This window comes from Ochotona curzoniae, unplaced genomic scaffold, assembly GCF_017591425.1.
Source record: "Ochotona curzoniae isolate NIBS_2020 unplaced genomic scaffold, NIBS_Ocur_1.0 contig_64, whole genome shotgun sequence".
Classification (NCBI taxonomy): Eukaryota; Metazoa; Chordata; class Mammalia; order Lagomorpha; family Ochotonidae; genus Ochotona; species Ochotona curzoniae.
Genome location: NW_024466502.1, coordinates 1,222,760 through 1,237,788, shown reverse-complemented (window position 1 = coordinate 1,237,788; position 15,029 = coordinate 1,222,760). Strand labels below are relative to the sequence as shown.

Sequence of the window (15,029 nt, the reverse complement as noted above, 5' to 3'; positions counted from 1 at the left end):
GCTGCCTCTCGGCCGCATGGCTTCCCCTCCTGTTAGCAACCCACACATGCTGCTGGCTGCGGGACGTACACATGTGAGCCGTCCCCACCTCCCACTGCTCAGCAGCCCCACTCCCCTTAACACACCAAGTGGGGAGCATGGGACCTCCTGCACTCCGCTGTGGCTTGGGAGTGCCAGTGCTCTCAGGGTCACCAGGGTGCAAAGACTGTCCACACCCACACTCACCCACCAAGGCGGGGGCAGGGCTTACCTGCCTCTTGTCTGCTCGTTTTACACCTGGTGCTGCACCTGTTACATGTGCAAGGCGTTCAAGGGCACCGCCAGGCCCCACCTGCACGGGAGCCCCTCCAGCCATCCAGCCTCTACATCCTGGTTCCAACCCTCGGTCGCCGCCAGGTACAGCTCACCAGATAGATGTCTCCCTGGGGGACCCCACGTTGCTGATCCGAGCACAAGGCCTGGCACTGCACAGGGAGGCCCAGACACCAGACAGCGCCCATGTATTTATTGTTACTGCCAACAACTGCACCAGGACATCCCGCCCTGCTGCCTCAGCCCCCCGGCTTCTGCTGTCTCATCCTTGGGTCCAGCAGCTCCCACGTGGACACTGTGCTACTTCTGTCCTGGGGGGACAAGGAGGTCCTGTGAGCAGATGGGAGCTTACCCCTCACTCATAGATGCCACCTTGCCAGAGGACAGGGGCACCCCTGTGTGTGTGTGTGTGTGCGTGCGTGCGCGCGCGCAAGCAGGGCCTGGTCCTTCCTGCTGAGCCTCGCACCCCAGCAGCAGGCCCCAGGCTCACCTTGATGCTGATGCCGTGGGCAGCCAGGTTCCGGCGCAGCTCATCGCAGGCCTCCAGCAGGGGCCGCCGGGCCTCCCCACCAGTTTCAGGTGTGGCCAGCGCCAACTGCCGGACCTTCAGCCGGAAGTGTACCAGCTCTTCCACCACGCCGCGCAGCGTGGTCGAGCTGCTCTCTCCTGCAACACACTGGACCCCAGAGGCCCCACTCAGACACGGCCACATAGGCAAGAACAGGGCTGGTTCCAGGCCTGGGCAGAGGCACAAGCAGGAAATGGATACCAGTGTCCAGGCACAAGCCAGCCCCAGGCCTCCGCCTCAGAAACACACAGGATGGGCTCTGCAGGCTGCAGCAGAGCAAGGGGGAAGGAGGAGTTCCTGCAGGTGACCTCAGGGTGCACACGGGTACCCACACAAGGGGCAGCCCTGCTGTGAAGGGGTCCCCACACTGAGGAAACACAGCAGGGTCCTACACCCCTGTGGCTGTGGACATCTGGGTTGGCCAAGGTGGGATGCCGTGGCAACATGCAGCCGCCCCACCCATGAGGGTCCCAGGCAGACATCACCAGGCGATAGCAGAAGGGGACAGAGCAAGTAGGTGGGGACGCTGGGACGTGCAGGACACCACAGGGACAGCAGGGACCCCCGAGGGGCAGGAGGCCAGTGGCTGGTCTACAGGAGGCTTCCCTTGCTGCCGTGGCCCCTGGGCATTGAGCGTGTCAGAGATGGGGTGGGTACAGTGTGGTGCCTGGGCCACTGCGAGTCGGCCAGTGCCAGGACGTGGATTTTAGGAAGTGTCTTACATAAACCAGCTACAAAGGGAGCCCTACATGTGGGGTGTGGGCACCCCAGAGCAAGCACACATAGGAAATGGCACACCTGCTGATCCGTCAGGGAAATCCCAAGTGTCGCAAAAAACTCCTCCACGTAGGACACGATGGCACCCAGCACCGCAGGACTCCGGGGGCCGCTGGGGTCCTGGAAGACAGGGCACACCGCTGGCACCCGGGAGAGCAGTGCCAGGGTCCCTGTACATGTGTGGGAAACCCGGTGGAGCTCCTGGCTTCAGCCTGGCCCAGCATGGCCATTGCAGCCAACTGGGGAGTGAGCTAGGGGATGCAAGATCTCCGTCCTCTTTGTGTAACTTCCCCTCAGATGAACTAACTTAAATTAAAAAAAAAAATTTTTTTTAAGCCCTAATTTAAGTAAATGTTTGGAAACAGCCGCCAGCTGTGAGTATATGAAGGAAGTCGAGGACAGGGCAGAGCGAATTGCCTGAAATGGCTGGCCATTGCTGGAGGCCAGCGCTTGGGCTGCCCACCGTGACATGGGCAGAACAGCTGGGCCTGTTCACCAGTGACGGGGTACAGTTCCCGGGGCGGCGAGGGAAGGTGGTGGGAGCAGGGCTCCGTGAGAGGAGGCCTCTGCCAGGTGAGCACGACCCTGGGGTCCTGGGGTGGTGGGCCAGAGCTTGAGGGAAAGCTGTGAGAGCCACAGTCCGAGGCTCTGCCCCTGGCCACCTCCGAGGGGCGGAGATCAGGGCTGGGACAGCCTGAGCCTGGGCCCACCCCTGCTGGCCACCGTGGGAGCTGGACCCGGTCTGCCCACTCACCTGGGCTGGCTCCCCATGCACCTGTCACCCACCTACAGGTCCTTCAGACCGAGGGAATGGCAGTGTGGCCAGGGAGGAGCTGGGCAGCCCTGATGGTCAGCTGGAGCAGAACCCTGTGTGCGGCCTCCTCGCGGCCACCCCGAGGGCAAGGCCCTAACGACGTATGTCCTGGGCCAAGCGGACACAGGCCACTCCCAGGTGCCCTCAGCGGTGGGGCACCAGCTCAGTCCTGCCTTGGGGGTAACCAGGAGTTCCTGCAGCAGACAGCAGATGGGGACGCACGCAAGGGGCTGCCCTTGGGGCCAAGGCGGGTGTGGGACAAGGGTGTCACCACCCGGGCGCCTCAGCAGCCAGCTCACGTGCCACCAAGACCCTCCAAGAAGCAGCGCCTCCCACAGGCACTTCTGCATGGCACTCCTGGGCTAGGGAGTGGGGCACAGGCTTAGGAACCATGCAGGACAGACGTCTGCCTCCACCCCGGCCCTGAGCCCCCAGGCCGGGGCGGTGAGGTGCTGAGCCCGCCTTACCTTGGTGGCCACCCTGAGCTCTCTGCTGGCATGGTGCACAAGGTCCAGCACAGCCCCCACGGCCCGGGGCGTGTCGAAGTCATCAGCTAGCGCCGCCCTCACAATCCCTGGCACACGGCTGAGCCTGCGGAAGCACGAGTTGACAGGTCACGGCCCGGCCTGCTCGGCTGCGCACACCTCATCCTGAGGAGCCTTCCTAATCGTTAAGGTCTGTTTATTTGAATGGCAGGGTTATAGGGATGGTGGTGGAGAGCGGCCATGTGCGGGTTCACCAAGTGGCTGTGGCAGCCAGGTCTGGACCAGGCCAGAGCCAGAACAAACTCCCCCTGGGCCTCCCATGTGGGTGCAGGTGCCCAAGCACCCTGCCATCCTCTGCCACTTTCCTAGGTCATTAGCAGGGAGCTGGATCGGAAGTGGAACAGTGCCCACATGTGATGTCAGGTCCACCAGCTGTGCCACAGCACTGAATGTGGGCTGGGGGCTGTAACTCAGAGACCCACCCCAATTATGCTGTCTCACAGGGAACAGTCACCGCATGCTGGCAGCCTGAGGAGACCAGAGTAGGTAGCTGGTACAAGCACACGCCGAGGCCAGGCTTCTGAGGGCTTCAGACCAATAGAGCAAGCGGCACTCTCACCAGCCAAGCATGCAGAGGCTGCACCAGGGAGCGGCCCCTGGGGCCCTCACTTCAGCTTCCTGCCATGCACACTGGAGACAGCAGCAATGGCCGCAGGGACTGCCCCCCCTCATGGGGGACCTGGACAGAGTCCAGGGAAGAGGGAAGTTATGGCAGGAAGCAGGGCTGCCTGGGGACCCCAAGCAACCCTCTGTCCTCTGACCAACCGCTGCAGGAGGCCCCACATAACCTGCTGCACGGCCTCGGGGAGCAGATGTGGCAGGAGAGGGGTGTGGGCACAGACGGGCTGGCCTTGAGTCGGCCTGCCATGCCTCTGTGGCTGTTCCAAGGAACCCTGTTCCCTGAACAGCAAGAGGCGTCCAAGCCACCCTGAGCAACAGCATGGGGTCCTGGGCTCAGAGGGTGACCACCTGTAGTTCCCACGTCCCTGCATGGGTGGGTGTGTTCCTCACCCACCTGCCCACCCCTGCTGCCCCAAGGGGTGTCAGCACCGGTCCCCACGTGGACCACCTCAGGCCACCACCTGCCCCTGCTGCCCCAGGGGTGTCTGCACCAGTCCCCATGTGGGCCACCTCTGGCCACATCCCATTTCTCCACCTCCACCATCAGACTCAGAAGAGCCTACATCCTCCAGAGGCCAGGAGTCATGTCTGCCTGCAGCAGGCACCGTGAGCCCGCCCCCTTCATCTTGGTTGGTGCCCCTGGGCAGCTCTGACCAACACAGCTATTGGTGTTGCTGATTTCCAAGGGACACAGCCCCTTCCGTAAGTGGCTGCTGGGCAGCCCAGGTGAAGGAACAGGGACACTGCTGTCTGCTGCCCGGGGACCCGTCAGTGCCCAGCAACCAGGTGAGCTGAGGATCACCCAGGGCCCGGCAGCCTTACCTCTCCCACAGTGCGGCCTCCCCGACAGCACCGCCCGCCAGCTGCCCCTTCATGTAGGCACGTGAGTCTTCCACGAAGGCGGCCAGCCCCAGCAGCAGGTGCTGGGCGTCCAGCATGCTGCTGCTGCTGTAGTCCACAGCTGAGGGTGAGAGGTACTGAAAGGGCAGCAGCATCCACGGGCCCAGCCTCACTCCTCCGGGAAGCCAGGCAGGGAGCCATCCCACAGGGCGACCGCAGCTCCACCCTCCCGCTTCCCGGCAACAAACCGCCATCGCCCCCACCGTGCAGGAGCGTGTGGGGTGAACCAGCAGGGGCCAGGGGATGATGGCGACAGCACGGGGGCCGACCCGGATGTGTGGGGCAGGAGGGAGCAGGGGAAGGAGACCCCGGGCATGGAGGGGCAGCGGCACGGGCAGGCCCAGCTCACCTGAGCGGTAGTGGCTTCGCACACAGAACAGCCGGAAGACATCTGGGGAGAAGGAGCGCAGGAAGTCCTGGGGAGGGCAGAGGGGGGACAGACCTGTGTCCCCAGGACCCCTCTTCCCAAGGAGCCTTGCTTGGTCCCCAGGAACCTGTCTGTCCCCTCTGCCCGCCCCAGGAGCCATGCATCCCCCAGCCTCTACTACGCCCACCTCACACAAGCAGGGTAGTATGCACCTCCACTCTGACACACTCCAAGAGACCTGTGTGCCTGCCACGAGTGCAGCTTTGGGAACCGTTCCCCACGGCCTCCTGACTCCTGGCACAGGCGGTGCCATGACTTGGGCCTCCCCCACCCAGGGTTTGGGGACAAGAGAAGAGCCGGGTGAGGTCAGAGCCACTCAGTGATGGGATCCTGTGGTTCTCAGAGGCGTGAGCACCCAATAGGCCCAGCCAGCAAGGCATGGGCGACCACAAGCCAAGGCACCCACCTGAACAGGGACACGGGCATCATAGCTACCTTAATAGTGACGTAGTTCTTTAACGATTTGGACATTTTTTCCTCTCTGCCTTTCACATGCAAGTGCCCTGAAATGAAAACAGAAGTGGTGGAATTGGGGGAGGAGGGCGTGCCCTCGGAGGCCGGGAGGGTGGGGCCAAGCCTCCTCCCAGGGCCTGGGACTAGGAAGTCCTTAGGGATCACATTCTAGAACCTGCATACCCAACCTGTAGGCCCAGGGCTGCGCCACTGGAAGCTCTGACAGGCACATGCTGACAGCTAACATGTGCACACACACAGGCGCAGCTGTGGGCTCTGTAACACACGTGTGCCCAGGCACATGCTGACAGCTAACATGTGCACACACAGGCACAGCTGTGGGCTCTGTAACACACGTGTGCCCAGGCACATGCTGACAGCTAACATGTGCACACACAGGCACAGCTGTGGGCTCTGTAACACACGTGTGCCCAGGCACATGCTGACAGCTAACATGTGCACACACACAGGCGCAGCTGTGGGCTCTGTAACACACGTGTGCCCAGGCACATGCCGACAGCTAATATGTGCACACACAGGCGCAGCTGTGGGCTCTGTAACCTGCACTGCCATGAATGCTGACACATGTGCACACACACAGTGCACTTCCTACCATAGCTCTCATACCCAGTGACACTGTGAGGTGGGCTCTGACACGAGTATGCCCATGAATGTACTTGTAACACTGCGTTACACGTGTGCACGCCACACCACTGGCTGCTCCTCCCCCGGCCTCAGCACCATGCAACCACCTCTTTATTCTCTGTCCAACAACTGCCAGTGCCACCCCCAGGGACGAGGACACAGCTGAGACCAGGTGCGTGTGTGTGTGTACAGGACGAGAGGAAGCAGGCGGGGATCCCTCCTGGACTGAGACTCGACCAGCCCCCCACTCTGCGGCCCATAACCGCCGTCCTCCACTTCCAGCACCAGGGCGCTCCTAGGCCAAACTTCCTGGAACTGGTCCTCCCGAAGAGGCACCCTCGGCTTGCCTGCTTGGTGTCACATCACACGTACCAAGCATATCAAAGCATTAACTCTACAACTGCGGCAATGTCTGGAAAGCGAGGCGGCAGCACCAGGTTCGACAGCGGACCTGCCCGACTCCCTGCAGCAACAGAAGGGACCCCTCGGCTGCCGGCTCGGATGGCACGGGAGTGCCGCCAGCTCCCTGGCACCCGTACCTACCGGAATGCAGGAAGTAACTGCCCCACTGGTTGCACTGGTGGAACACCTCGCTTTGCGCAATCTCATTCTCGTGATGCGGGAAGGCCAGGTCGACCCCACCCGTGTGGATGTCCAGCTGGCTCCCGAACACCATGCTGCGGGGACACGGGACACGGGCCGCTCAGCCGGGCACCTGAGCACACAGCGCAGGCGCAGCCCGGCCCCAGCCACCAGCACCTCGGCACATGGCGGCCCACCTCCCCTCACCGGCCTGGCCCATGGCAGGACACAATCCTCCCCTTCGTCAGCTCCCCAGGCCACAGCTTCTCACACTTGACACTAGATCCTCCGCTCCTGACACGTTAAACACGCCCGTCTCCCTTTGACTAGGTGGACTTCAGCAATTTTCCAACTAACCAGAGACCAAAACTATGAAATGATGGGAATTTTCCATTTGGCTTTTGAAATTCTAGTTCTTTAATGGCTCTATGAGGGTATTTCACAAAATTCATGGAAAATTGCACTAAAACATTCTTTGGGGATTGGCACTGAAGAACCTAGATGTTTTCTGCCTTTTGTGATTCTGCCTTAATGGCTTGGCTGGGGGCTGTGTGAACTCCAGGCTACGTGTGTGACAGTCCACGTGACACCCGGCAGGACACCTGGCAGGTCACGCAGGCAGACCACTCCTCAGGAAGGAGGTACCTGGTGTTTGATAAGATCCACCGCCCTATAGCTCATCGATTTGTACCTCTTGAAAGTTGCTTGTTTCAAACCCACCAACAGAAGCCTGCTAAGTCATGAGTGTATAACTAACAGCCTGAAATGTGTAAGAACTGGGGGGCTCTGGCTCGCTCTTCCCTCTCTTCTCTGCCCTCCCTGAGGATCCTGCAGCAGCCTCGGCTGCCCTCCCCCACCCGGCCCTGCTGGGGGAGGGGCTGGGAGACCTAGGCTAACCTGGATAAACCACCTTTATGCCTCAGCACCAACTTCAGATTGATTATCTGGGGATTTCAAAATCGGGCACAACAGCAGGTGCATGAAGCCAGAGCGTGGGATGCCCGTCCCAGCTAGAGTTCCCAGCTCCCCGCTGAGGCAGCAGTGGGGGTCCCGCCTCTGGCCGGCCACCCTCATGGGAGACCCAGCCCAAGCTCCGGCCCAGCCCCCGCCGCTGCAAGCACTGGAGGAGAAAACCAGCAGATGCAAACAGTCTCTCGCTGTGGGAGTGTGTCTCACTCTGCCTTTCAAGTAGATGGAAACAAACTGGCAGCTCAATTAAAGAGAGCTCAAGTCCTGGCACAGCTGTCTGCACACACACTTCCCCAGAGCCCTGCGCAGCCCACCTCAGCCACCAGCCTGCCGCACGAGGCTGTGCCATCAGGCTCCACAAGCTGGAGAGCCTCTGGTCCCACACCCTAGCACATATCAGCAGGGCTGGTGGGGAAACTGAGGCAGGGCTAGTGGCTTTCCCACCCCTCGGCCCCAGTGCCCCACCCATGAGGAGCCCGGCGCACATACCTGGCAACAGTGGAGCACTCAATGTGCCAGCCGGGACGGCCGCTGCCCCACGGCGAGGCCCAGCACACCTCCCGGGGCTTGGCCGCCTTCCACAGGGCGAAGTCGGCAGCATGGCGCTTGTCAGAGTCGGCTGGTAGCAACGAGAGGGGAGTCAGCAGGGAGGGGTGCCTCCTCTGCCTCCACGCCTCGCATGCACGGAGGATCTAGAACTTTCTGTCCTAGCCTGGGGGGCAGGGGTAGCAGATGCTATCAGCAGTTGGGCTCCACATGCAGTTGACAGGGCAGCGAGACGACCCCGAGCGGGCTGGATGGCTTGTCTGGGCCCCACGCCTGACACATCCGAAGGCCTCCCGTAAACACCGTTCTTCGCCAGTCAATTTCCCTGTGCTCAGGACATGGCGAAGCACTCACAGGGGACACAGGCAAGGTGGAGGAGGACCCCACGCTGCAGGTGCACACACATGCTCGCAAAGGGGCCGGGAGGTGCGGAGAGCCCAGTGCGGGAGCTGAGCCAGAAGGGGCACCCGTGCAGGAAGCCACTTCACTGGCTGCTACAAACCCGGAACTTCACAGTTCCTGGGAAACAAGGAAAAGCTGAGGTGGCACTAGGTCCGGCCATGCACGCCCATGCCGGGCTGCCTGGGTCAAGTTCCGGCCCTGCTCCCAGTGCCAGCAGCCACAGCAGAGCCTGGGAAGCAGCGGCAAGCTAGTCTGCCCTGCCAGCTTGGCCCGACCCAGCCAGGCTCCGAAGGGTCTGTGGGAGTGAACAGGGGACTGCATCTCTGTCCCTTCCTTTCTGTGACACTGTGCCTTTCAACAAACAAATCAGTCCATTCTGGTGGGAAAATCTTGCAGCCCATGCCGGTTTTCGCACAACAGTTTCTCATGAACTCTGGGGACCCTTCACACTCCAAGTTTCATCCGTTCAGAGACCCTGCGCAGTGTGTGGCCCACGTGGCCACATTCAGACGACCGGGGTCGGGTCCGGCCCACCCACCTGGCTCGGTGGCTGCAGCGGGGACCTCAGCGACGAGCACGCCATACTTGTCTCCTATGGACCGCAGGTCGAAGTAGACATTGCCTGTTTGACAAAGGGGGCCAGGACGCGCCTCTCAGCTGGGACGGCCGTGCCCACGCCCGCACGGCCTCTGCCGCAGGAGCCCAGCCCGCACGGCCTCTCCCGCAGGAGCCCCTTGCAGACTGAGGCTGCCATGTGGCCCTCATTGGTTTCTAGGCCAGGGTCAGAGACTGTAACAGTCGGGAAGCCACACAGGCTGGGCATGGCAGGAACACGCGACGCCACAGGGAAAGGATGGTGCCCAGGTCTGTGTGAAGCAGGAGGAATGTTTTTCTTTTTTGTTTAAATGCAAATGCTCCCCAACAGGTCAGGGACGAAGCCTAAACTTCTGCATTTCTTTCTTTCTTTCTTTTTTTAAGATTCATTTATTTTGGGGCCCGCACAATCGTTCAACTGACTAATCTTCCACTTCCCAGTGCTGCCATCCCACCTGGGCACCTGTTCACGCCCCGGCTGCCCCACTTCCCCTCCAGCTCCCTGCCTGTGGCCCGAGCCTGGGGACCTGCACCGCGTGGGAAACCTGGAGATGTCTAGCTTTGGGTGAACTCTGCTCCAGCCATTGCGGCAATCTGGGGGTGAACCAGCAGATGGAAGATCTCTCTGTATATCTTTTTGGTAAGTCTTAAATCTGCTTTTCCAATAAAAATAAATAAATAAACCTTTGAAAGGATCTATTTTGGACTCCGATTTAGTTATAAAAAATTTAAGATTTGCTTATTTAGTTGAAAGAACTGTATTGGCTGGTTCATTCTCCACATGGCCACAATAGCTGGAGCTGAACCAACCCAAAGTCTGGAGCCAGGGGCATCTTCCAGGTCTCCCATGTGGGTGCAGGGCCCAAGCACAGCAGGTGGCCCGAGGGTGCCACCAGGCTGCCCGGTGCGATCACTGGCTTCAACAGGGGCAATCCTACCTTGGGCCGTGGGGTAGGCGTGCCCGCGGGCCACTATCCCCTGGATGAATGCAACAATCTGAGGGATGTTTTCCGTCACCCTCAGGTACACAGTCGGCGGCAAGACCTGGGACAAGTGAACAAGTGGCCGTGTCCCTGAGGGCCCAGGTGCAGCTGGGCCCCGCTGTGCCAGTCCTCACCTTCAGGGCCGCCATGTCTTGCTTGAAATCTTCCTCGTAGAGCGTGGCCAGGGCAGCAGGTGAGATCTGCATCTGCCAGAGCACAGGAGTGGGTGGCGGGGCGACCGCAGGTCAGGGGGCGCAGCAGACATGGGTGGGGTGCTGGGGGGCCACTCTGGGTGCTAACTCACACCAGCAGCAAAGCTTGCAAAAAGGATTGCCAACCTTGTTTTCCCTTACAGAGAAAAGGGAACAAAGGCCATGCTGTTCCCACTGGGTAGCAACAAATCTTATCTTTTCTAAGACAAGGGCAAAATTCATCTAAACTTTGTAACACTAAGAAAGCCAGTTCCCAGCTCATCCATCGCCTCAAGAGAAACATTTTTAAAGGCCAGAAAGTGCATGAAATGGAAATCTCTAAGGAAAACTTTGGGGTATAACTTGCTGATTCTCTGAAAGTCAGAGTGACAGGAACAGACTGCTTCTATCCACCACGCACCCCTAAACAGCCCGACTTCCACCTGCGTCTCCCTCGGAAGCAACGGACAGAAACTCGAGCCGTCACCTGTGGCTTCCCAGACCACGTCAGGGGACCCTCCTAACTCACGTGGGAGGCCGGGCCCTACAGCCAGGCCACATCAGGGGACACAGCGTGGGCAGCCCCAAGGCCCGGTTCCTGACAGTGAGGGACACACATGACAGCCGTGGGCGGCCCAGCTCAGCCCGGAGGGACACACACGACAGCCCTGGGTGGCCCCAAGGCCCTGTTCCTGACAGGGAGGGACAGGAGGGGGCAATGCAGAGAAGTGAAGAAACATGACAGACGACCCGGCAGGACCGGGAAGCTGCTGCGTCACAGGAGGGGTTCGGGCACGGGCCCTTACTGGGCACAGTCACAGCCCACACCCCAGGACAGGGCTGCTGCTGCGTCACAGGAGGGGCACAGCCACAGCCCACACCCAGGACCGGGAAGCTGCTGCCTCACAGGATGGGAGTCGGGCACGGGCCCTCACTGGGCACAGCCACAGCCCACACCCCAGGACCGCGGTCTGCACTCTGATTTCAGCTCCTGGGAGCAGAGGTGACGGCTTCAGCACCGACACCCTGAGCGATGACCGGGCTCCCAGCAGGTCAGGATACAAGAAGTTTCCCTCTTTCTCTCTCACCCGCTTCCTGTTTTCTGCTTCTCAGATAAACAAAGCACATTTGAAACACTTTTCCAGTAAGAACACCAGCAAAGGAAGGGCACCGCATTGGAAGCCAGGTTTCTGGGCTGGAGGATCCAACATGAGCGCTGGTTCACATCCCGGCTGCTCCACTTCCCTCCAGCTCCCTGCCTGTGGCCGGGCAAGCAGTCAAGGACGGCCCAAAGCCCTGGGACCCTGCACCTGCCTGGGAGACTCGGAAGCTCCTAGCTTTGGGCTGGCGAGCTGCGCAGTGGAGGCCATGTGGGAATGACCCCACAGCAGAAGCTCTTTCTGCAATCTCCTCTGTAGATCGGCCTTTCCAATAAAAAGAAATAAAAGCATAAAAAAAAAGGGAAACCAGGTTTTTACCTCGGACGCAGAGGGCGATGCTGTGACCGATGGTGGGGCCATCACCCCTTCACACTGCCTCGCCCCTGTCCCCAGGGGCTGACCTCAACTCAGGTATTTAAAAATCTTCAGGGACCAGCATTGAGGCCCAGCAGGTCAAGCTGCCCCGGTGACGCCAGCACCCCACAGGGCACCGGCTCACATCCTGGCCGCCCCACTTCCCGCCCCGCTCCCTGCCAGCAGCTTGCAGGGAAAGCTGAACGCCCCAGTCCTTCCCCGCGCCTGCATGGGAGACACAGCTTTCGGCCTCTGCTCCGCCCTGGTCCAGCCCTGGCTGCTGCGGTCACCTGGGAGGGAACAGCACGGAAGAGCGCTCTCTCTGACTTTCAAATACACAGACATGAGGGGTAAGTGAGATGAAGCACCCAAGTCACACGTTAGAACAACACGGACCCTGCCAACGTGCAGTGGAGGCTCAGGATCCGGCTCCCTCAGCACGCAGCGGTCGGTGAGAGCAGCCTGTGGGCCAGGGGAGACAGGTGGGGCGAGGGGTGCCGCTGGGGCGCAGCCTCCAGTAGTCGGGCTTACCTCGCTGGCTCTCGCGATGATTTTGTCATCCACATCCGTGATGCCCATCGCCATGACGATGTTGCAGCCGAACACCGTGGTGAGGAGCCTCCGGATGACATCGAAGCGCACGTAGGAGCTGAGAGGGAGGGGACGGAAGGCGTGGGGGTCTTCAAAGGTCGCTCTCCCAGAGGCAGGCCTTGCCACTTGGGCCTGCTCCTCCAGACTGAGCTGGCTGGCTGGCTTCCTACAGACTTCAGCCTGAGGCTCTCAGGCCAAGGGGAGAGCTGCCGCGTGAGTCAGAGCTCTGGAAACCCTGTTCCTGTCTAAGAGTGTAACTTGTCACTGATGAATGCGCAGGCTGGCACGGCCGTCTTTCCCGAGCTGTGTCGGGGCAGCCCCAGGATCCACACCACGCCGCTGCCATGAGCACGGTGGCACCCATGCAGCCGGCATCCCACGTGGGCACTGCTTTGAGTCCCAGCTGCTCCGTTTCCTACCCAGCTCCCTGCTCATGTGCCTTGGGAAAGCAGCAGAGAATGGCCCAAGTGCTTGGGGCCCCTGCCAACCTCACAGGAGAGCCAACTGAAATGCCAGGCTCCTGACTTCAGCTTGGTCCAGCCTGGACCGTGCAGCCATCGAGGGAGTGACCCAGCAGAGCCCAGAGCTCTCTAGCTCCGCCTTTCAAAGAAAAAAAAATCTTTAAAAATGGCCCAACTGTGAATGAGTTTAGGTCACCTGAACCCTGTGCCTGGTTCCAGTCCCCAGGTGAGGCAGAAAGTGGCTGCAGGGCCAGCTTGAGCTGGTCAGTCCCTGTACCCACTGGGCACACCTGGGCTGTGCTTCCAGCTCCTGCGTTATGCTCAGCCCCAGCCCCAGCCGCTGTGGGCATGGGGGGTTCTGAGCTCAGCCCCAGCCTATGTGGGCATGAGGGGTTCTCAGCGCCAGCCTCTGTGGGCATGGGGGGTTCTCAGCGCCAGCCTCTGTGGGCATGGGGGGCTCTGAGCTCAGCCCCAGCCTATGTGGGCATGAGGGGTTCTCAGCGCCAGCCTCTGTGGGCATGGGGGGTTCTCAGCACCAGCCTCTGTGGGCATGGGGGGCTCTGAGCTCAGCCCCAGCTGCTGTGGGCATGGGGGGTTCTCAGCGCCAGCCTCTGTGGGCATGGGGGGTTCTCAGCCCCAGCCGCTGTGGGCATGGGGGGTTCTGAGCTCAGCCCCAGCCTCTGTGGGCATGGGGGGTTCTCAGCGCCAGCCTCTGTGGGCATGGGGGGCTCTGAGCTCAGCCCCAGCCGCTGTGGGCATGGGGGGTTCTGAGCTCAGCCCCAGCTGCTGTGGGCATGGGGGGTTCTCAGCGCCAGCCTCTGTGGGCATGGGGGGTTCTCAGCCCCAGCCGCTGTGGGCATGGGGGGTTCTGAGCTCAGCCCCAGCTGCTGTGGGCATGGGGGGTTCTCAGCCCCAGCCGCTGTGGGCATGGGGGGTTCTCAGCCCCAGCCGCTGTGGGCATGGGGGAGGAGGTAAACCAGTAGACACGATTGTTCTTTTTAGGCTCTTCTCTCTCTTAATAAATTAATTTAAAAAAAAACATTAAGGTCCCTGAAAAATCTTTTCCAAGATGTTTAACCATTTAAGCAGGGCTTTTTCTTTCTTTCTTTTTTCCTGCCAGGGTCACTTGGATGTTAACATCATTTTGGAATACTACAAAAAGATCTACTTAAAAGTCAGCTGGCTGCCCACTTACCCCTGAGGTGCCCCCTCCTTGTGGCCTTGGGAAAGCCGGGCAGGACAAGAACACCAACCAGGGACTGCGGCTGGCACCAGGTCTCGGGGCTCTCCCCACACCCACCAGAACCTACTCAGCTCGGGGGCGGTTTCCACTGCGACTCCGGATGCCAGCGTGCCCTCCCCAAGGCCGGGGGTTCACCCTGGTCCCCCGGGGGTGGTATCAGCAGGCGGGCCTTCCTAGAGGCCCTGACCCCTCCCACGGCTGGGACTCCCAGCCAGAAGCCACCCAGCCCACTGGGAGCCGGCCAGCCAGGGCTCCCTGCCCACACCGAGGGACATCACTTGGGACCCACGACACCCACGGAGGCTCGTGCTTTCCCAAACTAGCCAGCCCATTGGAAGGCAGGACACTCACCACGCATGGCCGAGGTGCGCGTGGTCGTACACGGTGGGTCCGCAGCTGTACCTGGGACGCAAGGCGCACCTGTGAGAAGGGCTCCACGTCTCCGGGAGCGAGCGCCCCCATCGAGGCGCTCTCGCAGTGACCACGGCCGGCGGAGACCCCGGGGACCCCCGGCCGCGCCCCGACCCACCAGGAGGTGGAGTCCGCGCGCGCCACCACCAGCGGCTCCTTCCTTCCCGTGCGGCTGTTGTACACCTGCACTCCCGTGTCGCGGCCCGTGGGCTGCTGCCACGCGCGTCCGCGCCCGCCGCTCGCCGCCCGCGCGGACGGACAGACGCCCGGGACGGCCCGCAGCAGCCGCGCCAGGCCTCGCGCACCGGGCCGCGCCATGTCGGCGCCCGCAGGACGCCACAGGCCGCGGAGGGCGGACACCGCCGCGAGACACGCCTCCTCCACTGCCCGCCCCCGGAAGCCCGGGAGACGCGGGCCGGGCGGCAGCGGGCGGCTGGGACGGCGGACGGACGGCGACCTCGCCGCGCTCGGGAGGCCGGG

The 15,029-nt window shown here is 61.5% G+C and overlaps 1 protein-coding gene across 3 annotated transcripts; it reads right to left on the bottom strand.

Annotated features, from left to right (window-relative positions):
• Positions 1-492: 492 nt before the first annotated feature.
• On the bottom strand, positions 493-14,751 carry CARS2 (cysteinyl-tRNA synthetase 2, mitochondrial). Of its 3 annotated transcripts, XM_040991138.1 has the most exons (15): positions 14,668-14,751; positions 14,490-14,534; positions 12,375-12,492; positions 10,273-10,344; positions 10,094-10,199; positions 9,100-9,183; positions 8,103-8,232; positions 6,606-6,739; positions 5,400-5,467; positions 4,887-4,953; positions 4,460-4,598; positions 2,939-3,062; positions 1,679-1,777; positions 803-988; positions 493-623 (listed from the first exon to the last, which is right to left on the bottom strand). In XM_040991138.1, the coding sequence occupies exons 3-15, from the start codon at positions 12,426-12,428 to the stop codon at positions 552-554; spliced, it is 1,335 nt and encodes a 444-aa protein (XP_040847072.1). In that variant the 5' UTR covers positions 12,429-12,492; positions 14,490-14,534; positions 14,668-14,751; the 3' UTR covers positions 493-551. The 3 variants fall into 3 exon arrangements, with proteins under 3 accessions (XP_040847072.1, XP_040847070.1, XP_040847071.1); XM_040991136.1 differs by lacking the exon at positions 14,668-14,751 and having other exon boundaries at positions 493-618; XM_040991137.1 differs by lacking the exons at positions 1,679-1,777; positions 14,668-14,751.
• Positions 14,752-15,029: the final 278 nt, after the last annotated feature.